Raw genomic sequence first — 27,125 nt, 5'->3', positions numbered from 1 at the left:
ACCTCACAGCCACAGTTTAAACACTGAAATCTAAGGTTTCTCACCTAGGACCGTGAGTTTGGTCCCGCCGCCAAAGAAAGCAGGGTCGTAGTTCACACTGATAAACGGCTACAGAAAAAACACCCTGCTTTCCGTCCTCTGTTCCTCCACATGCCCGTCCGCGTGCTCTTAACTACTGTAAGATCATTTCTCACTATTCTACACAACACGGATATTGATAGAACCTCATATTTTACATCCTGATTCATCTGACCAACAACAACAATTATCAGCTGTATTGTATTCCTGATTGAAGGACAAATGTTTTCCACAAACATTTAACAAAAATAACCTTCCCAACTTCTATCAGCCTTATTCGATCACTGCAAATAGGCTACAGTAGGCTATCCCTGAGACATTTATGAGAAAATTAAGTCGTTTTTGTTTATGTCTTACCTAAGACGGTGAGTTTGGTTCCATTCCCAAAATAAGCCTCATTGAAACCCACAGTCGCTAACAGAGATATAAACTCATTCTTCTAGTGCACCAGGATCTGGGCATAGAGCCAAGTCTTGCACATAATCACCGCAATAACCTACTATGATGGCAGAGCACAGGCAGCTGCTATAAACTATAAGAAGCTCTAGTGCTTATATAGTTTATAAATCCTACAAAGCTATATAGGCTACTTTTACAGTTTCAAAATGCAACATCCATTTGTCATTTCAACCAAATGGTCGTAATCAGCTAAATGTTTGTACAATACTGATTATGACCTTACCGGAAAGCTTTACACACATATCATAACGATTTACAACATTTTTTCTTACCTAAAACTGTAAGTTTTGTTCCAGCTCCAAAGTATGCCTGGGAGTACGAGCACAGAGTGTCTACGCTGTTACAAAAACCGTCTTTACAAATTCTCCTGATCTCACTCTACCTTTAGAAAACGTTCTCCGTCTTTGTGACTCTTTGCGGGAAAGAGATCATGATGAGATCAGAGTATGACCTGACAGAGATCAGCCTTCCTTTGATGCAGTTTCTACATACGTAAAATTCTATTTCATTTAATTTTGTATATTTTAGTGTTGTTGTTGATGTTGTCGTTTTTTTTTGTATCTAGCAATCACCATGTCACAATCTATCAGTCAACCTGCTTCCAGATTGTCCCAACACATTGTTATTATCCAACACAAAGGACTCCAATTTACACTTTTAATCATACTATCCTGTGTTGGCTGTGAACAGAATTGAAAGCAAATCTGGTCTCACCTAGGACAGTCAGCCTGGTTCCTCCACCAAAGTAAGCTTCTCTGCCAGAGTCACAGCTCTCCAGACCTCAACTCTAATTCACCCATCTCTCACTGCGGCCTTCCTCTCTACAGTACATTTTATTCCAACTACATTTTAATCATGTTATTCTCTTGATGGACTCCTACAACACCATGACACAGTACAACCACTTTGCCAAACACAAGCGGACACAAACTGAAACGCTAATATTTAAACAACAGAAATATTCAGCTAGGTTTGGGTATTTCAGCTCACCTACTGTACACCTGCAGTTACAACCCACATATTTCACAAGGATTACTCACCCAGAACCGTCAGTTTTGTGCCGGGACCAAAGTAGGCTTGATAATTGGCACAGTGCACAAGCTTAACATCAAAAACGACCAAGTGGAAATCTACAAGCATCCTTCACCATACAGTATCAACCCCCCACATCGCAGTTCAACTGCTCCAAACAAAGAGACATTGTGCAGTTTCTTACCCAAAACCGTCAGTTTGGTTCCAGCTCCAAAGTATGCTGGGTTGGCATTGTACACACTGGTGGGGTTTAGCATAATATGCTAACTATGCCCCGTCCTCTCTAACCTCCTGTTCTACAACAGTCCCATCCCTAACTCCACACTAACAAGACCCTAACAGACATGGGAAATAAGGACAAATGTTTTCAAGCATTTTCAACATATTTACCTAAAACTGTGAGTTTGGTTCCGTTGCCAAAGAAGGCTGGTTGAGTGGTCACAGTGTTTTCACACCAACCCATTAGTGGAACTTTTGACAGAACCCAACATCTCTCATGACAACTTCATTATTCTTTCCGGTGTTTTAGATTAATTACAGTGTTGGGACTTTGAAGGAGCTGAACTTACCTAAAACAGTCAGTTTTGTTCCATTCCCAAAGTAGGCTTGACTTCCAGTGTCACATTGAAAATGTCCTCTTCCAAAAAGGCCCAGTTCACTCCAAAATCAAGACTTGGCGGGATGTTTCAAGACTGTTGGTATCCACGACCAACTGAAGAAATGTATTTCTTCATTCCAAACAGAAGTAGATGTTGTGAGACTGAAGGATACAATCACTTGTACCTGTCTGATAGAATCTCCAACAATTCTGCATATTATTCCAAATATTCACTTTTAAAGTTTATTTTGTGAATGTCAGAGGTCTTAGTTGTTGTAGGCTCCATGGTCACTAAGGAAGTCTGTGCATCCCCCCGCCCCAGGCCGCTGCAGTGCTCTCCTCTATAGAAGTTGATGGCAGGAGGTTTTTGTACGGCGGCTCAATAGGAATGTATCACCGTGGCCCCCTGTCCCCACGGTGTTAAACCATCACACAAAAACACAGTTTCTCTCTTTTGCAACAGTGTCACTCCTCCCTACCCCCCTCATCTCCACACTCTTCCATATCTACCCCTCCATCTCTCTGAGGCCGGCGCCGAGAGCAGGTGCGCTGGCAGGAGCCTCTGAGGTGGGAGACAGCTCTGCATGGGCTGCTTCTATTTCTGTGAGCGCTAAGAAAAGCAACAGAGAGGAGGGGAGAACAAGGGAGGAGAATAGGAGGGGAGGAGAGGATAGGGGAGGACAGGGGAGGAGGGAGGAGACGAGGAAGGGAGGAGGGAAGGAGGGAAGGACAAAGGGTAGAGGGAAGGAGAGGAAAGGGGGGGAGGAGAGGAGGGAAGGATAGGGGAGGATGGAGGGAGAGTAAGAGAGGAGGAAGGAAGGAGGGAGGGGAGGATTAGGAGGGGAGGACAGGTACAAAGGAGTTGACAGCTGTCACCCTGTTAACACCCCCACCATCTTGGTACAGCTTACATCCAACAATAGGACCACATACAGTACACAGTACTCAATCATACTGAAACATTCCATTGTTTTGGTTAGTATCAATTGTATAAACACTACCGGTACTGCCTGACAGAGACATGGTATGGTTATAAGTTGCTTAGACATCTGTTCCAATCTGAGTATTTAGATGTGATCTTAGATGTTTTACCTTTAGAAACAGTATGTAGATCGTTTAGATTTAATATGTGCTTTTTTAGTATCTCAAGCTGATTTTTCTAGTTGTGGATTACAGCCTTTGGTCTCTGTAATGGAAAACCAAGTCTCATACAGTCCAATCAAATCCAGATCAAAAGTTATTCATATTACTGACCCTAAACCTGTTTATATTCTCACGTTGAACAGGCCCTCTAAAACCGACCCCTCTGAGAGGTGAGAAGGGAACCAGGAAGAGGAGGAACAGCTGAGTTTCTTTCATGTCGTAATAATAATATATTCATTTAGCAGACGCTTTTATCCAAAGCAATTTTAACCTGTGACTTCTTGATCTGCAGACAAATGTTCAACTTCAGAACTACAGTATATTCTGTCATATAAACTATAAACATATTACATTTTTTATTTGATGTACTTACATACTTCTCCCATAGAGGTCAGTCTATGATCATGATTGAGATTTTTTCTGAAGTGAATCTGGTTGAGCTGACAGTTGAGACAGCTGACGTGTTGCTAAGCGACTGTAGCGTGCCCCTCTCCAGCATGGACTGAGGGACTGTAGCTTGCTCCGGTTCAGGTAGACACCTGTGCTATCAGATCTGTCACCTGTCATCAGAGTGGGAAGTCGAAGTTCGATATGAAAATTGATGAGAAGTTTTTTTACATAGAAATATAGCAACATAACAATGTAATCAGAATGTTACTTTTTTGAATGACAACTCTGTCTTCATACACCCTCCCGCCCTTCCCCTCCTTCTCCCCCACTTCTCCCTCCTCTCCCCCCACCTAGCGCACCCATCCTTCCTGCCCCCTCCTCCTCCCCCCTCCCCACACTCCACGGTGTGGTTTCTAGGTTGTTGTCGCGCCATGTGGCTGCTCTGAGTCAGCGTGCCAGTAGTAGAGGCACAGAGATACACCGCAGAGTCCTGGCCCTCCAGCTGTCTGATCTCCAGGGAGGAGTAAGTCAGGTTAGGACGAGACATGGCATATCTGGGTCCAGCCTCCACGCTGGACACATTCTTGCCCATGGAGGACGCAAGCATGCGCATGTGGCTGCCTGTCTGTTGGTACCAGAACATGTAGTAAAAGTTGCTGTCATCGTGTTCACAGTCCAGAGTCACGGACTCCGCTTGACGTAGCGCTGCGTGTCGGGGCCTCTGCTGAACATTCACAGCTGAGCAGAACTCTGGGAAATGAAATAACAGCCATTTAGTTGTTGATGGAATGTTCTGGAATGCATGTCTATGTCACACTTCAGTTTGTGGAAAGTCCTCTATCTGAACACACTCTTTAGATGGGCACATAACCCGCTGTGTGTGAGAAGAGGGTTGCTATTACCGGCAGTGAGGTGGAGAGCTACTAACACACAGAGCAGCTCCATGGCGTCAGAGAGAGAGAGAGTGAGAACGTCCAGGTCTCTGTTCCCCAGCCCTGCTCTGCCTCCTCCCTTGTATCCTCACTGCCTCCCCATACCTGGAGGGAGGTCGTCTACTGACATCACCAAGAAACTGATACACACGGGAGGGGTGTGTGTGTATGTGTGTGTGGGGGGGGTCATGTGGTCACGCCTCAGAGACAGGAAATTCAGACGTTGCCGGATTTTAGCAGTTGTGTGTAAAAATGATGTGTGTTGATTTAGCAGAGCCTTTCATCCAAAGCAAAATTTGGCAAAATTGCAACCTCTATGTGGTTGCAATTGAAAAAAAGTGGCCCGGGAGCAGTGCCGGTCCTAGCACATTCCGCGCCCTAGGCGAGATGTATCAACAGCACCCCCCCCCCTCCCCCCACCGGGGCCGCTAAGCGAGGTGCGCCCCCGGGCCGCCCACCCAAACGCAACACGGAGATATGACGTGGCGCGGTTGGCGCCCTCTGTTGGTTGTGCGGGAGGGTTAACTTGCGAAAATGCCGCCCCCTCTTCATGCCGCCCTAGGCGGCTGCCTATGTCGCCTGTAGGAAGGACCGTCTCTGCCCGGGAGTTACGGTCACTGACCGGCCCACTCAGTACACGGCGCGCGGCCTTGCACGTTGCATTGCACGTATCGACCATCGGTCATTGGCCTACTTGGAAAAATACCCATACACTTAACATTATTTTGGATGATTACAAAGAAATTACATCATATATGTTTCATTTCTTACGTTGAACTTCCGAAGTCCGTAAGAACACATTTCAGAAGACACTTCAGAAATGTTTTGAAAAATAGGCACCATGAGTGTTAAATACAGATCGCGAGGAGGAGTATAAACCGCTTGTGTACTATAAAGGTCTTAGAGCAATTTATACGTGTTCAAGCTGTGTAATATGGAAAATAGTTGGAGGTGCTGGCGATGTCAGAGGGAGGGCCGGTTAGTGATGGCAGTGGGCTGGTGTTTTGGACCATCCCAACCCCGTCGGCCCAACCCCGTCGGCCCACCGGGGATTCTCCCAGTAGCCCCGATGGCCAGTCCGCCCCTGTGTAACGGGTGTGAACCTGTGAAACTCACTCCTCAGGTATGCAACATGCCACCCGCGTCAACGAATAGCTAGCTTTTCTTTGGTGTAGTTGGTAGTGGTCACGCTTGGCAAGTCGGAGGTCGTGCGTTCGAGCCCAGTGAGTGGCGAACGAGCTTTGTCGTGACGGAGCGTGGCTACAGCTGTAACATACCCGTCACACCTGCACGGCAATGAAAATTAAGCACAAGGATCTTATTGGATGAGTAGGTGTGGTTTTGTAAAGTATGACATCCAAAATCCTCAATAAACTCCAGCACATCCAGAACTCCGCCGCACATCTGCTCACTCACACCCGCTCCCGTGACCACATCACCCCCGTCCTCCAGAACCTCCACTGGCTCCCCGTGCCACAACGCATTCACTTTAAAATCCTTCTTCTCACTCACAAAGCCCTTCACAACCAGGCCCCCGCTACCTCACGACCTGCTCCACCACCACACTCCCTCCCGCTCCCTCCGTTCCTCTGATGCCAACCTCCTGTCCACCCCACTCAGGACCAAGCCCCAAACCTGGGGTGACAGAGCTTTCTCCATCGCCGCTCCCTCCCTCTGGAACTCACTCCCCAAACCCATCAGAGACTGCACCAACCTGTCAACTTTTAAATCATTAGTCAAAACGCACCTTTTTAGATCTGCTTTTAATGTGTAATTAATGCTGTGATTTTATATGATGTCCTTGTTTTATGTTTGTCTGGCTACCTATCATGGCCCGTATCAGATTCAAGACCCTGGTACTGACCTTCCGAGCAGTGAACGGGACTGCACCCGTCTACATCAAGTCTCTCCTGCAGCCTTACACCCCCACACGTCACCTACGGTCTTCTTCAGACAACCGCCTGGTGGTCCCACCGCTCAAGACCGCCCGGTCCCAACACAAGCTATTCTCCTGTCTGGCCCCCCAGTGGTGGAATCAACTCCCCACCTCCATCAGAGACACTGACTGTCTCTCCACCTTCAAGAAAAGGCTCAAGGCGCACTTGTTCCGGGAGTACAACGGTACTTAGGAATGGTTCGCTTGACCCGATGTTAGTTTACTCAAGGATCACAATGACTCTTGCTTAGAGACTTGTTGCTCTTGTGGTTAGGGTAACTCATTTAACAATTTTGTACTCGCTGTGATATATTGTTTTTATTATTATTGCTTGTTTTTTACCACAGGTACACTTGCACTTATAGCGGTTCATGTTGTTTAATTGTAACTTGTTTAACTACATGTTCTTATGGTTCTTCCCTTTGGCACTTACTTTGGTTGTTCACAATGTGTGCTTCATGTTTTGGCTACTCGCAATGTTTTTGTGGCTATCTTGTTGTTATGATCAGTGACCTATGCACTTTGTAAAGCTCTCTCTTGGAAGTCGCTTTGGATAAAAGCGTCTGCTAAATGAATAAATGTAAATGTAAATGTTTATTTTAACCATGTACCATTTTAACCATGTACCATTTTAACCATGTACCATTTTAACCATGTACAGCGACTTTGAGAACTTTGAAAAGCGCTATATAAATAAAATGTATTATTATTATTATGACTCGTGGATCCTCTAGAGTGGCTAGTTCATGCTGTCACATCAGTTTTTGTTGACATTGTTGACAAGACTGAGGTGGCTGTAACCCATCTGCCTCCTATGCTGGCCCAACAACCTCAAAACCTTCTCCTCCTCTATCACAATGAAACGCCCCTCAGAAGGTTCCCAGCTGAACATACAGACAACCGCGCCGCCAACACACCGTTACACCAGCCCGCTCACTAACAAAACCAGAAGAGCCACAACACCTTCCTGCACATCTCTGATCAGCCTTTCATGCATTCTAATGTCATTAGCCTCAGATGATGTATTTGCATGGCTCCCAGTCTGCTTTGCAGCACTGTGACTGGCAGCACAGAGGTAGGTGCTGCTGTCATCCGGAGACAGCTCTGATATCCGCAGGGTGAAGCTGTTGCTGGACGTGTCGATAGAGGGCTGGAGGCGGCCCTCGGGAGTCTCGTACTCCTTGGTGAGGTACTCTATCGGAGCCCCGGGGCCAGCCTGGCGGTACCACAGCATGGTGTAGCTGCTCATGCTGAAGCCGGGACCCACGCTGCACTGCAGGGTCACCTGGTCTCTCTGCCCAGCGTGGAGGACAAGGTCTCTGGGTGCCTGGAGGACCGTGGGGCCTGAACCCTCGCCTACCCAACACCAAAGAAGAAGAAACAGCATTCAGGAGATCAGGTAACAGATGTGGAGGATGGAAACATTCTCGAATCTGTGGATGAAATATGATTTAAGTATTTCCAGTTTAGTATGCAGTACTGTGCATGCTCCAGTACAAGTTGTGTTAATTGTTTTGTGTGCAAAAGTACCAGAACATTCCTTTTCTGCACTCACATGAGTAGATCAGAGTCAGAAGAAGTCCCAGGACTGTGACTAGCATGTTGCTGGTAACCACTTCCCCTGCTGAATGATGTTACATCCACACCACGGTCTCACCAGTTCACGGTAAACCAGCTGGCAGGTCACGTGACCAATAGTTGGTGTTGCTTGGAGATTAGCTCTTGCTCTGTGGTGCCGTGTGGCTCTTGTGTCTGGTGCAGTGAGGTGATGGATCAGTGACATGAGTGTAGTAATGCAGGGTCTCGCTGTGTTAGGGTCTGAGGGTTGGTGCTTGGTAGGGGTACTGTAGGACATGAATCTGAGGATAGGCTTAAAGGACAGTTCAGAGGTTAGAGTATGTGAGTGCAGGTCAAGAGGTTGCAGGTTAAAATACCTTCTGTACGTCGCTTTGGATAAAAGCGCCTGCTGGATTAATATGTTACATGACATGCTCAGTTATAAAGGAAGATGGAGGAGAGGTACAGAGGTTAGAAAGACTAAATGAGTTGGGACTGGCTCCAGCGTAAAGTTACGACCACTCAGAAGGCTCTCCCTCACTCCTCATGAGAACACGAGACTCATTTCACTTTGTTGTCGGGAAAGTTGTGAACAAAACTAATGTGAATTAACTCCCAGTATTTAGATATATGCTATATGATATACATATAACATAATTCACACTGAGAATACAACTTTATCAATTCCTCCACAGAAACGTCTAAAACAAAACAACCAAACTCCCTAACAGCAGTGAGGTGGTTTTCCTGTGTGACTGAGCGCACCAGGGTTTTGGTGAGGCGGTGGCATCAAGCCACATCACTGTGTACTGGCAGCACAGAAATACACGGCCGAGTCTGCAGGAGCTGCGCGGGGGAGGAGGAGCGCTCCTCTCAGGGTGTCCTCTCTGGTGAGCTGGAAGCTCTCCTGGAACTGACCCTCGTAGCTGGGATCGGAGGTCGCATAGCCGTACCCGATGAGGGTCATATCCCGAGACACAGGTCGCTGCTGGTACCACAGCATGATCACCAAGCTGCTGTCGTCATGGCTACACGAGATTTTTACCCTGGCGTTCTCCGTAACCATGACGGACGGAGACTGCTGGAAGGTCACGCTTTTCACAGCACCTACGGAGATAACAGGGTGAACACAGAGAAGGAGACAAACAGGACATGGAGAGAGAAAGCAATGTATTTCACCAACATACCTTTTAATAAAGGTTTTACATCTCTTGAAGCAATAAGTCAGAGCTTTGGTAGCCTGAGGAAAAGCTTACATGGAAATAAGATGAAGAAACCGAGACATCTCAGAACAATCATGGCCACGAGGGCATCAGCAAGTCTGGAGAGACTCACAGTTAGACACCTCTGCTGTCTGTAGAGACTCACAGCTAGACACCTCTGCTGTATGTAGAGAGACTCACAGTTAGACACCTCTGCTGTCTGTAGATAGACTCACAGCTAGACACCTCTGCTGTATGTAGAGACTCACAGCTAGACACCTCTGCTGTATGTAGAGAGACTCACAGTTAGACACCTCTGCTGTATGTAGAGAGACTCACAGCTAGACACCTCTGCTGTCTGTAGAGACTCACAGTTAGACACCTCTGCTGTCTGTAGAGACTCACAGTTAGACACCTCTGCTGTATGTAGAGACTCACAGTCACCAGATAGAGATGTTTAATCCCTAACCACATACTCCACATGACAGCATCTGGGCTCCCTCTATTGTCGTTGACACGTTATTGTTGTACTATACTAATGATAATAACTTACATTTGTTGTGCCTTTCAAGACACCCAAGGGCACTTTTCACATAGTAAGGCAACAGTAATTTTGTCCTTGAAATGTTATTGTTGCACTATGTAATATAGCTGAGATGTTATTGTTGCTGGTACTATGTAATATAGTTGAAATGGTATACTATGTAATATTGTACTTGAGATATTATTGGTGTCCTGTGGTGAATATATATTATTGTTGAACTGAGATGTTCTCAGACTTTTTGGGGCCAGGGACCCCTTACAGGGGAGAACATTTTCCAAAGACCCCCTCCCCCTCCCATAGTCGTACCACCCATTCAGCATACCCTTTTTGCTCTTAAATGGACGCAATGTTCTTGTTTTATTGGTGCAAATGGTCCCCATCTGTAGATTATTATATATTTTTTCACTTTTTAATGATACAGCAATTTTATAATTTATGGCAAATTATGTCGCAGACCCCACTTTGAGAACCACTGCTGTAGTGAATATATATTATTGTTGAACTGAGATGTTACTTTGCATTGTGCCTGATAAATACAGACTGTTCCTTGACTCTAACCCCCGAAATAAAGTTAGATTAATGTAATTCAGATCTTTGATCTGCTGTATTTTCAAAATGTAGTATTTGTATGTCATTTTGGATTAAAGCATCTGCTAAATGAATTACGTGTCAAGTAACACAGATACATGACCCATGTTGTCCTGTTCCTCATGGCTACAGAAAGTTCTCATTCATGAGGATTTGTCTATGGTTGGTTTCTGCCCAAACATGTTCTGGCTTTAAGTCAGAATTAAAATAAATCAACAAAGTATTTTGGTGACACTTTATAAGTCAACGCTTTTTGGCATTTACAAAGTGTTAACTAATAGTTAATTCTTTATAAAACATTTTGAAACATTAACAATACATTATTACATATTTAATAAGCTCATTATTAAACACTATGTTAATCATTAATAAACGCTGTTAAAAAGAATGTGTTTGATTCATAATACAATTCATAAGGTGTTTGATAACTGCATTACCATACTGTATAGACAGCTTGTTAATACAGTTGCAAACCTGAAGTTTATAAGCTGGTACAAGAGCTGGTATAGAAAGCATCAGCAAATCCTGAACAAACCATTTACATTACCTTTACAAAACATGAGTAAATAACTAGTAAGTAAGTAAGTAAGACTTTATTTATATAGCACTTTTCATACAAGACAACATATTTACTTATTTCTTTAACTAATGTATACCAAGTCAAATACATAATGTACACTAATACTTAGCAGATATCTAAACAACTATTTTATAAACACTTACTAATGATGCAACTTGTGATTCGTAATGCAAGTTCTAAAGCATTTACTAACTGTTAGACTTTTCCCAAGTTGCATCATTAGTAAGTGTACCATTAAGTGTAAGTGTACCAAAGTAACTATAAAATAGTTGTTAAGATATCTGCTAAGTATTAGTGTACATTATGTATTCGACTTGGCGTATATTAATTAAAGTAAGTAAATATGTTGTTAGTTAATCTAAATGGTTTGTTCACCATTTGCTAATGCTTTCTATACCAGCTCATGTACCATTAACAACTTACAAACTACTGGTTTGCAACTATATTAACAAGCTATCTATAAAATATGGTAATGAAGTTATCAAACACCTTATGAATTGTATTATGAATTAAATACATAATTTTTGTTTATTAATGATTAACATAGTGTTTAATAATAAGCTTTTTAACTATTTAATAATGTATTGTTAATGTTTCAATTTTTTTTATAAAGGATTAATTAACTATTAATTAACACTTTGTAAATGCCAAAAAGCGTTGACAGGTGTTACCAGTATTTTTTTTTCCTCTGGAGGTAGATAAGGTAACTGCCTATTTAGGAAGACACACTCTTTTCCACCACCAGTGAGCAGGCTGGGCCATGAACAGCAGGTGTCAGAGCCTCCTGGCACCCTCCCAGGGAGGGATATTGTCTCAGAGCTCCGTGACTCTGCAGCACCGTGCTGACTGGCAGCGCACAGATACACCGCCTCGTCAGTAATGCGCACCGCCTCCACGGCCAGAGACCACATCTTTTTCTCCGAGCTTGACACTCCAAAGCCAGAATCAAATCCAGGTTCGTAGCTCGGAGAGCCAGCTACGAGAGTAGCCATCAGCACGGGCTCCTTCCCTCTCTGCTGCCTGTACCAGGACATGTAGTGATGGTCTGTGTTGTTCTGGTAACAGTGCATCTTCACCGAGGCGTCAGGCTGGCTGGAGATGTAGCCTGGCCACTGGGTGATCAGCACAGTCTGGCTCCAACCTGAGGAGAATCAGGAGTTAGACACTCAGAACCGGAGGTAGATGAGAATCAGGAGTTAGACACTCAGAACCGGAGGTAGATGAGAAGCAGGAGTTAGACACTCAGAACCGGAGGTAGATGAGAAGCAGGAGTTAGACACTCAGAACCGGAGGTAGATGAGAACCAGGAGTTAGGTCCAAGTGAGTCTCTAACTTTTTCTGTCACAAGCACAAGACAAAGAATGAGGTAATTCAGTGGTGTGAAGGCAGAGGGTGAATGCTTGTTGTACCTGTGTGCCAGAGAGCAAATACACTGATGGTGAGGGCTGGGAACATGTTGATGTTGAAGTCAGACACAAACAAAGTATAAACACTGACAAGTACAGAACACGGCAGGCATGCAGGAAATAACAATCAGTTCAACCACCACAGTAAAACATGTCACTTCCTGAATAAAAATTATACAGAGGAGCCACCCACAAGCACCAAATAAAAGTGAATATTTATGAAAAGAACACTTTAATCGTGCTCCGCAAGTGCACTAGTCAGTCCTCCTGAAACAAACATCATAGAAGGGGTTTATGTTGAGGAAGTGGGGCATCTTTCGCAGTGCCCTCGACTGACTGCACAGAAGGACTCTATAGTGAACCTTGAGATGTGTGCGTGTACACGGTCCTGGAGGCTGTGGTTGGCTGTGGCTCCAGGCTGGAGAGGGCAATGTACAGCATGCCCAGAGGAGGCAGGACTCCACCACTGGCTCCAATAGCCGCTAGGAAACAGTATTGCCTAACGCAATGAGGGAGATCAGAACCACAATTTCCCACACAAAAGACCACGCACGAATACAGTGAGCTAAAAGCCACGCAATATTGGTTAAGTTCCATCAATCTTTGCCTTTAAACTAAACCTCACACTTCAATAAATCGTTTCATCCAAAAATAACCGTAGTGTTCACGGATACAAGTTTGGACCAGTTGAGTTTTTGTTAAGGGAAGTGGAGGATTGGTTTCACTGTGGTCGTTGCTGTGCAAAAATAAACACCGCTGTCCTTTACTGAGGCGTTTGAAATGACCAACAAGCCGCTTGAAGTTGCCGTCCCGGCCATGGATAACCGCTTGTCGACGTCCTTTTCCATGACGTATTGCGAGTAGAAGAGTCTGCCAAGGAATTGGAGCTCCCCCATCGCAGATTGCTGGTACCAGTAAATACAATCAGCGCCTGTCTGCTTGTGATTGCAGCGTAGCTCGACATTCTCTCCATGGTCACTAATTAAAGCGTGTGGGATCTGGTACACCTTGCTAGTCACAGAGGAACAACCTGGGATATAATAAATAATTATTATATACCTCTTTCAGATTAACATTACTCATGCAGTGAGTTACTACGCAGTGTATCTAAAACTATTGTTTTCAAATGTGTAGTGTTGCTTATGTTGTTTACCTGTAGTCAGGAGACAAGTGACAAGTGACAACGGTGACAAGACCAGAAGAATGAGAAGGCCAGCTTTAGCCATTGTCATGGCTGAGAGATGTGAATATGACATTCAGTCCTATTTGTACACATAGCTGGATGTTGGCACTGGGATGTCATGAAAAAACTTGTGGCTGCGCCTGCCCCCTGCTGTTAAGTACTTTTAAAATATATGTTGAAAACGTATTATTGAAATCTGCGATGCTGTCTCTTACCTATCTTTCTTTTTACTCATTATTACACACATTCTCTCTGTTAGTTAGCAGACTGCAGGACACCATGTTGAGTTATTTAGGTATGTAGCCTATGATGTGTTTTCATTGTGAAAGACTAAACTGACTCCACCACACATGGCCGGTCCTTCCTATAGGCAACATAGGCAGCCGCCTAGGGCGGTATGAAGAGGGGGGCGGCATTTTCTGAAGTGCATTCATTAATTAACCCTTGCGCACTACCAGTAAGGGCGCCAACTGCCACCACACTATCAGTGCAGTTTTAGAACGGTGGTGGCTTGTCAGGCGTGTGGCTTTGGCACACGACTTTTTGTCACAGAGGGAACAGAGATGTAACACTGTACTGACTCGCTGCACAGAAATACACAGCACTGTCATCCGCGGACATGTTGGAGATGACCAGGGCGGCCTTGCCCTTAGAGTGGCCCGTTATGTTGAAGCGTCCTGAGGGGAATTTCTTCTCCAGGTCTGCGTTTTCATAGTGTAGCAACCCAATCAGCTCCACGGCCCCCTGGCCATCTCTTTGTTGGTACCACAGCATGTAAGGGTAGTTGTTTTCACCGTGGTGACAATCGAGCCGTCCCTGATGGCGTTGAGGCATCACCAGAAGATGCTGAGGGGTCTGCTGGATGATGAGGGCTGAGAGGACTTCCTCTGCAAGAGACACAGAGACAACACCAGCTTAGAGGGCCATGGTGGAGAGACACTTCCCTGGACAGGAAGGGGATGTTTCTGACACACTTACCTGTAAGGTAGAGGGACAGGGAAATAAACACAGAGAGGAAGACTGAGAACATTGTGTGACTTCCGAGACAGCTAGATGTATTTGAGCTTCATGAATTCAGTTGAACGGTTCTCAGTTGTCATTAGCAGATGAGTGGGTGGTAGATAGACAACTGCTGTCACCATCTGGGTTCAGCAGTAGGCTGGTGTTTAATGAGAGAGGGGGAGGAGGAGAGAGGGGGAGGAGGAGGAGATAAGGGAAGAGGAGGGGCGGTAGAGGGGGGTTTTGTGTAACGTGGAGAGAGGAGCTGCCTCACCGTGCTCTACCCACAGCACAGTAGTACACAGCCCTGTCCTCAGCTCTCACTGCAGACGCCTCCAGGAAGCCCTCGGCCTCAGCGTCACCTGACATGGTGAAGGGTTCTGGAGCGCCTTCTGTGTTTTGGAACATACTTTCTAGAAGCATCTGCTTGAAGGACAGGAAGCCCAGGAGCTGAAACTCCTGCCCAGACCCCTGCCTGTACCAGAAAATCTTATCGTATTTTTTATCATGGTGGCTGCAGGTGAGGTTGATGGCATCTCCTAGCTTCACAACAAGTTCCCGTGGCGACTGTTGAACAAAGTTTGTTGAGAAGCCGGATGCCGTGGCGATCCAGAGGAGAGGGAGGACAGCTCCCAACAGTTCTAACCCGGTACCAGTCCTGACCGTGGGACAAGATACAGAACCTCCCCCTGGGACCCCCAGTCTCCAGACACAGGCCACCACAAGAGCTGTAGTCATGGTGATTGTCAGCTTCACAGAGAGGGGAGTAGATTAGAAACACACCTAAACTCAGTTTGATCTTTAAACTTTTGGATGTGGGAGGAGCTAGGGGATCTAAACTCTATTGGATCTTCATACTTCCTGGTGTGGGAGAGTTATAGCTGCTACAGCCTCACAGCTAGTGTTGTGCTACTGCTCTCTACTGGATGTGTTTCATTACTGTATTGCTAAGAAGGAAGTGATGTTCCAAGTTAGACATAACATTACAGAATACCGTGAGTTAATTTAGCTGACCAAACAAGTTGACACACCAAGACCAGTGCTGATGTGTGGGTATGTGTTCTCAGATTTCTATTTGATGCGTTCATAATTTATTCGTAATGAATTTATTTTATTTATCCTTTATTGAGTAAAGCCAACCGAAGGTGGCCCTAGGCCTCTTTTTTAAAGTGAACACAAAATAAAAAACAACCAGAATACAGCAAACAGAGTTCCAGAACGTAAACAGCCATCTGCGGCCGTAGGAACAACAAGAGCAGACATTATGATCTTCCACTTGCAATACACAAGCAAACCTACACCAGCTAACCTACACCAACTAACGTACACTAGCTAACCTACACCAACTAACGTACACTAACTAACCTACACCAACTAATGTAAACTAGCTAACCTACACCAACTAACGTACACTAGCTAACCTAGACTAGCTACCCTACACTGCTACATGGATCTCATTGGTGGAGACAGGATACAGCAGTGTCTCCCACTGAGCGCTGGTACCAGAGTATAGTGTAGTAATCAGGAATGTTATGACTGCAGCTCAGTTGGATCTTCTCTTCTGGCTTCCCCAGGAGAGTAGAGGGAGTCTGGTTCACATCTTGACTGAGTGACACTCCTGTGGAAAGAGAAGAATACAGTTTTACTGTAAAAAATTTGCCATACAGATTTGATTATTTCTGGAAAACTACAACACTACAGTTTCAAGGTATTTTAGTAGCAGCGTCACAGTGTAATGTCCTGTAAGGTCAGCAGGCTTACCTGAGATCCAGAACAAAGGAACAGAGAAGATAGTGAGAAGTCTGATCATGGTGACCATCAGTGCTGAGCCTGGAGGACCAACTGAGGACTTAGCATCACTTCTTGGAGTTGGAGCACGAACAGGAAGTGATGTAAGCCAACTGTGCTGATATGATGTTGCTGGATCTAATTCAGACCTCAGGTGCAGGTGTTTCACTCTGACACACAAACCACTCCTGGAGGAGAGAGGAGGGTTTCTGTAGATAACAGAAGGGATCTGTAGCACTGTGCTTCTCTAGCAGCACTGTAATAAACTGCACTGTGGCTGTTTACACTAAGGTTTTTAATGACAAGAGACGCGTTCTTTGCCTTGTTATTGCCGAGATCCCCAGTGAAACTGAAATGTTCTTCATTTGAACCTTCAAAGTTTGAAGTCCCAAAATCCAAATACCCGATGAGTGTGAGGGCTGTGTCCCCTGGTTTCTCGAAGTACCAGAGCATCTTTGTATAATCTGTTTTACTGTGGGTGCAGACGAGCTACACAGTATCTCCATCTCTGCTGAGGAGATCAGAGGGAGTCTGGTGGACCTCCACAGTCTGACACACACCTGGACAGACAGAGAGAAGATATTACCACCACATGGACATACAAAAAACACTTCTTACAATATAGAAATCATTCACATTCAGCATATCTAAACAGTAATGACTCTGAGAGGAATATATAACATTTACCGGTCAGAATGAAGAAAATCACTGTGAGTATGAGACATGTGATCATGTTGACTCCCAGTCCAGAAATGTTCAGGGACTCTGAGGAGCTCTGAGCTCTGATGTGATCCAGAACAAGACTTCACCCCCAGCCTGGTGCTGGAGGACTTGTTGAGCTGTAACTCCACCTACAGGACAGATGACACATGTATATTTGTGATGACGATACCCATCTCGTCTGAGTACAGGCCTGTTATTGTGGTCTGATACAGGTGCGCCTTGATATTGTCTGAAAGGTTTTTGTAGAGCGGAGTACAGTTCTCTACCACTGTGTCATATAAGCTGCACAGAAATATTGTCCATCATCTTTAGGTTGCCTCAGTTTGAGGAGATGAAGGTAGGCTTCTTTCGCACCATCTCCACTCACATCGAAGAGGCCCTGATATGGAGACTCAACAGTGGGATTTGTGTATGAAACATACGCTATTAGTTTCAGGGCAGTGTCTTCCACTGAGCGCTGGTACCAGAGTATAGTGTCATAATTAGGAATGTTATGACTGCAGCTCAGTTGGATCTTCTCTTCTGGCTTCCACAGGAGAGTAGAGGGAGTCTGGTTCACCTTTTGACTGAGTGACTCTCCTGTGGAAAGAGAAGGAGAGTAACACTGACTTATAGAATCCCTAAAGCTTGCCACACGGATTTGAGTAATCATGTAAGTTTACTACACTACAGTTTAAAGTCATTTTAGTAGCAGTGTGAAAGTGTAATGTCCTGTAAGGTCAAGCCGGATTACCTGTGATCCAGAACAAAGGAACAGAGAAGATAATGAGAAGTCTGATCATGGTGACCATCAGTGCTGAGCCTGGAGGACCACTGAGGACTTAGCATCACTTTGTGGAGTTGGAGCAGGAACAGGAAGTGATGTCATCCGACTGTGCTGATATGATGTTGCTGGATCTAATTCAGACCTCAGATGCAGGTGTTTCACTCTGACACACAAACCACTCCTGGATGAGAGAGGAGGGTTTTTGTAGATAACAGAAGGGATCTGTAGCACTGCATAGCTGGCAGCACAGTAATAAACTGCACTGTGGCTGTTTACACTAAGGCTTCTAATGACAAGAGAGGCGTTCTTTGCCTTGTCACTGCTGAGATCCCCAGTGAAACTGAAATGTTCTTCATTTGAACCTTCAAAGTTTGGAGTCCCATAATTCAAATACCCGATGAGTGTGAGAGCTGTGTCCCCTGGTGTCTGGAAGTACCAGAGCATCATTGTATAATCTGTTTTACTGTGGGTGCAGATGAGCTGCACAGTATCTCCATCTCTGCTGAGGAGATCAGAGGGAGTCTGCTGGACCTCCACAGTATGACACACACCTGGACAGACAGAGAGAAGATATTACCACCACAGGGACAGACTTATAAAACACTTTTTACTATATAGCCTGGTGCTGGAGGACTTGTTGAGCTGTAGCTCTACCTACAGGACAGACACCACATCTGTTCTGATGATGCAGGAAAAAAAAACCAAGGCTGTCACAAACCAGTTTTTGTTCAGCTGTACAATCAGTTTGTATCACTGTGTTGGCTGACAGCACAGAAATACAGCCCGCTGTCCTCTGGTGTCAAGTCCTTCACAGTGAACGCTCCGTTCTGAGCTACAGATTTAACAGCTGAGTATTTGGTTTTACTGAGATCTCCGTAGTCCGGCTGCAGACCAACGCTTGTGAACACGATGAGCATCATGGACTCCCCTGGACGCTGTCTGAACCAGTACATATGAACATGACCCGCGTCTTTCTCATGGCTGCAGTTCATCTCTGCAGTTTTCCTGGCAAGACTCCAGATCGTTCCTGGCTGCTGTGTGACATCACTCTTCTGGCAGTGACCTGTGGGATGGAGATTATAATCATAGCAGAGTGGAAGTGATGCTCTTGTAACCATCTACAGCGTGTGAGCGTTATCTAGTCTATCATGGAGATGTTTCCTGTGTAGCCACTGACCCTACAGTACCTGTGAGCCAGAGTAGAGAGAGAGACACTGGGATGAGAGATTGGAGAGTCATGCTGGCCCTCGAGATCTGGAGAGAGCTGCTCTGAACACAACCACTGGTGCACCTTCTCCAAACTGAGCTTCTGTAGGACTGGGAGGGTGGGAGGTTGTGTGTGTGTGTGTGAGTGAGTGAAAGGCCTGCATCATCTGAGGTGTTGTTGCATCAGGAAGCTCCTCCTCTCCTCATAGCTGAGCAGAGTTCTGGCCCTGGATCAAAGCTGGTGACGGTGGCTTCATGCAGGTGTGTGGAGGAGTCCTACCACACAGACAGCGCAGTCTGGGAGACGTTTTTGTATTGAACAGAGGGGATTTACACCACTGTGGAGACTAGCAGCACAGAAATACACTGCACTACTGTCTGAAGAGAGCTGCTCTATGGTTAATGTGCAGTTTTGACCTTGGTTTGCATTTCCTGTGATTTTGAACCCAGCTTCAGGATTGTCTGAGGTTGTAACTATGGATATCAGGTCTGCAGTTCAGTTCAGCAGAATCTCCCAGGTTCTTAATCAAGGCTGCAGGAGTCTGGTGAACTTTGTCACTCAGAGACGAACCTGCAGATGAGGGAAGAAAACATGTTATTACCTTTATAAAAAAAATAACAAGAAGCCAAAGGAATTAACAATCGCATGAAAGTAAAGATACCTGAAGCCCAGACAGCATGAATGGATATGCTGATGAGCAGGATGATCATGGTGTTCCTGTTTGCTGAAGCTCTACCAGTGAGGCTTCACTCAGATAATCAGTGACCTGTTACTGCTGGACCACTGTTGTCTTTACTGGGTCTTGCTTTGATTCTGTGTTGGTTTGTTGGATTGATAAATGTACAGGAAAGCACTTTGTAACGGTTTGAAAAGTACTGTTCACAAAGTCTGCTTACTAACTGAGAGGGAGGAGGCTGTCTACCCCTGAGCTACACCCCCCCCTGCTGTGTCACAGTGACTCTGCCCAGAGGAGGTGGATGGAGGGAGTGTCAGCAGAACACACTGTCATCTCACATGACGTCACTCAGGGCCTTTCATGAGAAGTCTGAAGTTTTAAGAGAACAGCAACGTTAGAGACGTGAGGATTGGTGGAACTAGAGAGCCCCCTACAGTCCATGATGGGGATAAACATCATCACATGGTTCATCATTCTGAATTAAGATCAAAACTCACTGGGGGTTTTTGTGCAGCTGCACATGATGTCTGTATCACTGTGTTCACTCACAGCACAGAAGTACATGCCGTTGTCTTCTGGTGAAGAGTTCTTCACTGTGAAAGATCCTCTCTCTGCTACAGTCTTGTTTGCAGAGAATTTGACTTCACCGAACTCTCCAAAGTCAGGCTTACTGTTGGGCACACTGTACACAACCTGCTTCATGCCCTGTCCTGGTAGCTGTCTGTACCAGTACATCTGGTAGTATGAAGCACCCTTAGTGTGACTGCAGTCCATCTCAGCAGGCTGCCCCTTGATTGACCAGAGGATGCTGGGGGTCTGGGTGACATCACTCCCCTCAGAGAGACCTGGAGACACAGAGACCAAAACCAGGACATGAGGATGACTTGATCCCACCGTTGAGGTCCACCAGCTCAGCTAGACCTGACAATGAATCTCTCCACACTGCAGCAGAGAGAACAGTTCCTGGACAGTACCTGCAGCCCCCAGTAGCAACAGGGACACTGGGATGACAAGAGAGATCATGGATGAGGACGTCAGAGCTGAACACATCTCAGCAACTGAACAGGAAAAAGGCTGAGCTGTGCTTCTCTCTCTGGAGGGAGGAAATGACGTGACTCTGAAGAAGCCCTCCTGATCTCCACCTCCAGTCCTGTCACCTCCTCCACCAGGTTAGATGCTGTTTCTCTGTGGGGCTCTTCAGAGGTGTCCTCAGAACAAGTCAGACTGCAGTTGAACCGTTATCAGCAGAGCACCAGTGTGGTGGTGTGTGAGCGATGTTCAAAGTGCTGCTCCTGATTCCCTGGCAGACGTGAGCCCCAGGTGTTGAGATGGGGGGTCAGATGGCTGAGCGGTTAGGGAATCGGGCTATTAATCAAAACATTCAGTGAGGACCCAACGGGATATCAATTCTACAGAGTAACAACTGTTAAACCATGTGGGATATAATGCAATTATTTACATCAGTGTATTGTTATTACTCAAGGCCATCTGCAACCGTGTTCTTGCATACATAGAAGCGTTGTGAAGAATGCAATGTGATTCTTTGCGTTGTGTGTAATGTGTGAAATCTCTGTAATTGTGAGGAATGTTACAGGTGGCCAAAAAACACCAATTGAAAGCATTCCATGGTTAATTTCTGCCCAGATCAAACAGCATTCACTTTCTAAGCAGTTAAGCACCCCCTGTTGGCTAACAATAGTAGCTACACCATCATGCATCACATCCTCTCAAAGTAAGAACCCTCAACAAAAGTAGCATTTGTAGTTGTGATGACGATATCCTTCTCCTCTGAGTACATTACTGTTATTGTGGTTCAGGCAGGAGGACTGAGTAGTTTTGTTACCGATACTTTATTCCACATGATACAATACATCATTGTAATATTTGATTTGGCGTATGGTTGTGCTCGCGGCGGGTCCCTGCCGCACCCAACGGAGACACCGTCTCCTGGACACCGTCTCGACATCCGGGCAGAGAGCAGCGAACGCATTCCCCCTGCGAAGGAAGAAAAGAGAACCAGACAAAGGGAGGAGGCCGGGGCGGCGGAGGCCGCAGGAGACCGAGAGAGTCTGTGACGCACTAGCAATGCAGTAGCCAGGATCCCTGCTATATACCCTATAGGAGGGTGTGCCTTGACGCGTGATGGTGATTGCTAATGACGGGCTAGGTCTCGCGTCCCCTGCATGAACCAGCTTCGCTTGTTTTGATACAGGTGTGCTGAAGGGCCTGTTAATCTCTGAAAGGTTTTTGTAGAGTGGAGCTAAGCTCTGTACCACTGTGTAGCTGGCTGCACATAAATATTGTCCATCATCTTTAGGTTGCCTCAGTTTGAGGAGATGAAGGTAGGCTTCTTTCTTACCATCTCCACTCAGTAATAAACTGCACTATCTTCTGACATAGACAGGTTTTTAATAGACAGTGAGCCATTCTTGGTTCCACTCCCACTGAAATCACCCGTCATTGTAAAATATTTTCCGTATGAATCCTCATATGTGGGACTCTGAGAGTAAATATATCCAATCAGTGTGAGAGCTGTGTCCCCTGGTTTCTGGAAGTACCAGAGCATCACTCTGTAGTCAGTCTGGTCGTGGGTGCAGACGAGCTGCACAGTATCTCCATCTCTGCTGAGGAGATCAGAGGGAGTCTGGTGGACCTCCACAGTCTGACACACAACTGGACAGACAGAGAGAAGATATTACCACCACATGGACACACAAGACAAAAAGACTTTAATACAATATAAAAATCATTTACATTTAGCATATCTAAACAGTAATGACTCTGAGAGGGATATATAACATTTACCAGTCAGGATGAAGAAAATCACAGTGAGTATGAGACATGTGATCATGTTGACTCTCAGTCCAGAAATGTTCAGAGACTGTGAGAAGATCTGAGCTCTGGAGTCCTCCAGAACAAGACTTCACCCCCAGCCTGGTCCTGGAGGACTTGTTGAGCTGTAACTCCACCTACAGGACAGATGACAGATGTATATTTGTGATGACGATACCCATCTCGTCTGAGTACAGGCCTGTTATTGTGGTCTGATACAGGTGCGCCTTGATAGTGTCTGGAAGGTTTTTGTAGAGCGGAGTACAGTTCTGTACCACTGTGTCATATAAGCTGCACAGAAATATTGTCCATCTTCTTCAGGTTGCCTCAGTTTGAGGAGATGAAGGTAGGCTTCTTTCGCACCATCTCCACTCACATTGAAGAGGCCCTGATATGGAGACTCAACAGTGGGACTTTTGGATAAAACATACCCTACTAGTTTCAGGGCAGTGTCTCCCACTGAGCGCTGGTACCAGAGTATAGTGTAGTAATTAGGAATGTTATGACTGCAGCTCAGTTGGATCTTCTCTTCTGGCTTCCCCAGGAGAGTAGAGGGAGTCTGGTTCACCTCTTGACTGAGTGACATTCCTGTGGAAAGAGAAGGAGAGTAACACTGATTTATACAATCTTTAAAGCTTGCCACACATATTTAATTAATCATGTTACTACACTACAGTTTAAAGGCATTTAAGTAGCAGTGTCAAAGTATAATGTCCTGTATAGTCAGCAAGGTTACCTGTGATCCAAATGCACTTTGTTCCTTTGTTTGAACAAACAAAGGAACAAAGTAGATAATGAGAAGTCTGATCATTATTATCGATTAATTAATTTCAAAATGTGCGATTAATTCGTTAATTCTTTTTAATCGATTGACAGCCCTAATTTTCAAATTTACTCTCACTATAGGTAATTGTCAAATAACAGATATTGATTATGGTCTTATGGTCTTTTAATTTATAGAGATTAAAGAGATTTCAGCTATACAGCAAGCACAAGAAGTCATGGCACAGGTTCAACACAGACTTGAAAAGAAAATCAAAACCCATACCAAGACCAACAAAGAATTTTTGAACTTCATCAGGTACATTGCCTGTTTCAGTAAAATAGCACTAATTAACATGCATGATAATGTTTTCCTGAATCTGCTGTTAATTAGAACAAACTATCTATCTATGATTTGTTTTGTTGCTGTTAATTACAACAAACTATCTATCTATCTATGACTTGTTTGTTTGTTGTGTCCAGGGACAATATGACAGATCTGCTAAATAAATCGATACAGAAAACCACTATTGGTGTGTTTGGAAAGACAGGAGATGGTAAAAGCTCCCTGATAAATGCCATCCTAGATGAGGAGGAGCTGTTACCAACAGGGACACTCGATGCCTGTACATCAGTCATCATACAAGTGGAGGCTGGGGCTGAGAGAGACCAGTACACAGCAACTATTGAATTCATCTCAAAAGAGGTTTCTTACAACTGTTACATTACCACTGTCATACTGTAATGTAACAACTCACATCCTACGTTTAAAATGAATACTGAAAAATACTTCATGTTCATTTGTAGGCCTGGGAAGATGAGCTAAAGAGCCTGCTAGGTTTTCTAGCGGAACGAAAGGAGAGGGATGAAACCATCGGCACAATGGCAGAAGACAAGATTGAAGCACTGTATGGAAAGAATGCAACTGCAAAAAGCTTTGATGAACTCATGAACGACGATCGTTCACCAGTTATTGCAACCCTGCTCAGGTTAACCACTAAAACCATCTCAAAGTTTCAGGTTAGTTACAGTTCTTGTAGCTGTAAATTGTAATTATATTTGAGTTCAAGTGAGTTTATTTACAGCTCATATTTGTGAAAAATGATTCTAATTCCATGCTCAAACAGGCCTCAGATCTCTCTGAAGCAATCAGGCCTTATATTCAACATCATGAGTCTGACCTTGGGGGATTCTATTGGCCACTAGTGAAGACTGTGAGAATCAAAGTGCCAGATCACAAAGGGTTTCTACAGAACATCGTGCTAGTTGATCTCCCTGGAAATGGAGACTGTAATCAGACCAGAGACGAGATGTGGAAATCAGTAAGTGCTCACTGCAGTGCTCTTTGTCACAAACTGAAGGAGATTCTGGATGCATGTGCAGGTTAGCGCCCAACTTATTTTAATATATGTATAAGGAACTCAAAGGATTCTTGTCAGACCTCAAGTTTAGACATCATATTGACAGTACAATTCCACACCCAATCAAACAAGTGAAAATGAGGAGTATTGATACAAAACAGAAGAAAGCCAGATAAAGCAAAAACAGGTGCAGTTAATGATTTGACTACCAAGGTTAACTGAGGGGCAGCAATATAAACAAACCCAACATAGAATGACCAGCAGGGGGAGAGAACCAGGGTGTGACTCATCATTAAACAAACAATTTTTTCCATTCATATATGAATTCATTAATAGCATTCATTATTATTCATATGTATTCATGTGTGCTATTATCTTAGCAAAGCTACAGGTTTTTTTTTTGGGGGGGAGGAATATAATTTATGATTTCAATACAATTTATATAGGTACAGACACCTATTTAATTTTTCAAACTTAATAGATGAAAAGGGTTTGGATCATACTGAACTACTTGTTTATCTATCCCATTAAACCAAATAAACAACAAAAACAATATTTTTTCCCCCAGATGTTAAGGGAGTGCACAGCTGTTTGGGTTGTGAGTGATATCAATCGAGCCACATCTGACAAGTCAGCCTGGGAGATCCTGAAGAGCAGCATGACAGATATGGTACAGGGAGGGGCATGCACTCGCATCTCTTTCATCTGCACCAAAACTGATAATATTGATCCCCAGTCTTACATTGGATCAAAAAGGTCAGTCTTTCTTTTTAACCTACGTTTTTTCTATGTAATTGTATGCAGTACTAAATAGTTCGTTCAGTGTATTATTAGTTTGGTTTATTAGGTTTTTGGGTTTAAAACATTATGCATAAAACTACAAAAATGAGGTATTTGATTTTCACCACACTGAGACTACAAATCACAGCGGAAAATGTAAGTGAAAAAAGGATACAAACAGACACCGCTTTATTAGATGATAGATCTATGCCAGATGAAATACAAAGTGAATTATTATTCTCCCTATGTCCCAGGTGTCAGAGAGAAAGTATAAATGCATACAGCACAGGAATAACATGGCCAAGAATCGAGTGAAACAAACCTTTGAAAAACAATGTTAACTCCAGGTATTTTTCTCAGCCAGGGGGTGTTTTGATAGATTTTTGTGATCATATAGTTGGCTGATTTACGTATTGTGATTTTTTTCAGAAATATTACATCAGACGCTTTTCAGTGTTTACTGTAAGTTCACAGGAGTTCTTCTGAAAGGAGCCATATCTGAAACAGGAGGACACAGGTAGAGCATCATCAGTTTTAGTAGTTGTCTCTTTTTTTCCATTAGAGGAGTGTGTGCTGTTCATCAACACCCATAAAGGGAGTTTGTGTATTTCATGAAGTGAGCACTCTTGTCAATGTAGTCATTATAGCTGACAATGTATTTTCTTAATTGATTTCTTTGGGGAAAAACCCCGCTAGAGATACCAAAGCTGAGAGAGGTGCTGAGGAGATTTAACCACAGTCATGCCAACAGAGTGGCCTCACAGTATTTTACAAGTGCCACAGGGATCCTGTCCCTCATACAGACATCCAAAGATAACAACGCATAGATGGTAAGTGGCACAATTAATGGAGGTGTCCTTGTGTTGTCTGTACATTAGTCTTATCTTGATGAGAAACTCAGACGGTTCTGTGGTATGTGTTTCAGAATATGGACAAAGTTAAGCTGCACAATGAGCTGAATAAGAAGCTGGATGATCAACTGAAATGTCTATGGGTTGATCATTTAGAGCCATGTCACGATGAACTGGAGAAGTACCTCTCAGATGGAGTTAAGAAGTCAGTGATGAAATGTGCTGAAATAACCAAGACAACCATGGCTGTACCAGTAAGCACTACTCCTTGGCAGATTACCAAAGTTATTTTATAGTATGATATGTAAAACTGCTACAGATCTACCATACTTAATCCACACACATTTAATTAATTTACCATTCAATATTATTTCCTTAGGCAGGCAAAGATGGACGTGGACACCATCAGACTCTATCAGCCTTGTGCAGAAATAAAGGTTACCTCAGGTCAAGATATGGAGAAACAAGAGACATGAACAAGTCTTTGGCTGAAATTATGTATGAAAGAATCAATGAAAAGTTTAACGCCTTCTTCCCGTAAGTATTCTTACAGTAGACTTAAAAGTGTTAGTCATCCACAACCTCTGTGTGTGACGTGTCCAATGTTATGTGTGCAGAAATGAAGGGGAAACTAGCCTGTCAGTGCGGGAGAAGGTTAAACGATTCAGTATCTTCTCGATCAGTGTCACCGAGGGCTACAGCAACCCTGCCGCAATGACTCACATTCTGAGGTTCTTAAAAGCTGAGGTAAG

The 27,125-nt window shown here is 44.4% G+C and overlaps 2 protein-coding genes across 3 annotated transcripts in view; one reads left to right on the top strand and one right to left on the bottom strand.

Annotated features, from left to right (window-relative positions):
* The window catches only part of LOC136948662 (M1-specific T cell receptor beta chain-like), a 68,126-nt gene that overhangs the window by 2,093 nt on the left and 38,908 nt on the right, over positions 1–27,125 (bottom strand). Inside the window, exons 1-3 of one of the 2 annotated variants that reach the window (XM_067242594.1) lie at positions 12,449–12,494; positions 11,887–12,180; positions 436–492 (exon numbers count right to left, since the gene is read on the bottom strand). In XM_067242594.1, coding sequence (XP_067098695.1) covers positions 436–492; positions 11,887–12,180; positions 12,449–12,494 — 397 coding nt within the window. Of the gene's footprint in view, positions 1–435; positions 493–1,251; positions 1,310–11,886; positions 12,181–12,448; positions 12,495–27,125 lie in introns of those variants that run through there. The other variant, XM_067242593.1, reaches the window with a different exon arrangement.
* On the top strand, positions 21,647–26,628 carry LOC136948997 (nuclear GTPase SLIP-GC-like). Its single transcript, XM_067243180.1, has 10 exons — positions 21,647–21,854; positions 22,343–22,447; positions 22,651–22,810; positions 23,865–24,087; positions 24,189–24,401; positions 24,509–24,703; positions 25,311–25,498; positions 25,952–26,039; positions 26,215–26,352; positions 26,448–26,628. Exons 1-8 carry the CDS (start codon positions 21,647–21,649, stop codon positions 25,986–25,988), a joined length of 1,329 nt encoding a protein of 442 aa, XP_067099281.1. The 3' UTR covers positions 25,989–26,039; positions 26,215–26,352; positions 26,448–26,628.

Source organism: Osmerus mordax, chromosome 9 (assembly GCF_038355195.1).
Source record: "Osmerus mordax isolate fOsmMor3 chromosome 9, fOsmMor3.pri, whole genome shotgun sequence".
NCBI classification, from domain to species: domain Eukaryota; kingdom Metazoa; phylum Chordata; class Actinopteri; order Osmeriformes; family Osmeridae; genus Osmerus; species Osmerus mordax.
Note: the sequence above shows the minus strand (reverse complement) of the source record. Positions and strands in the feature narration are given on the sequence as shown.

Coding starts and splice junctions, on each gene's coding strand:
- LOC136948997 (XM_067243180.1), top strand. CDS start 21,647: ATGATACAATACATCATTGTAATATTTGATTTGGCGTATGGTTGTGCT. Junction 22,448..22,650: donor GAGTCTGGTGGACCTCCACA/GTCTGACACACA, acceptor GTTGACTCTCAG/TCCAGAAATGTTCAGAGACT. Junction 24,402..24,508: donor AAACCATCTCAAAGTTTCAG/GTTAGTTACAGT, acceptor ATGCTCAAACAG/GCCTCAGATCTCTCTGAAGC.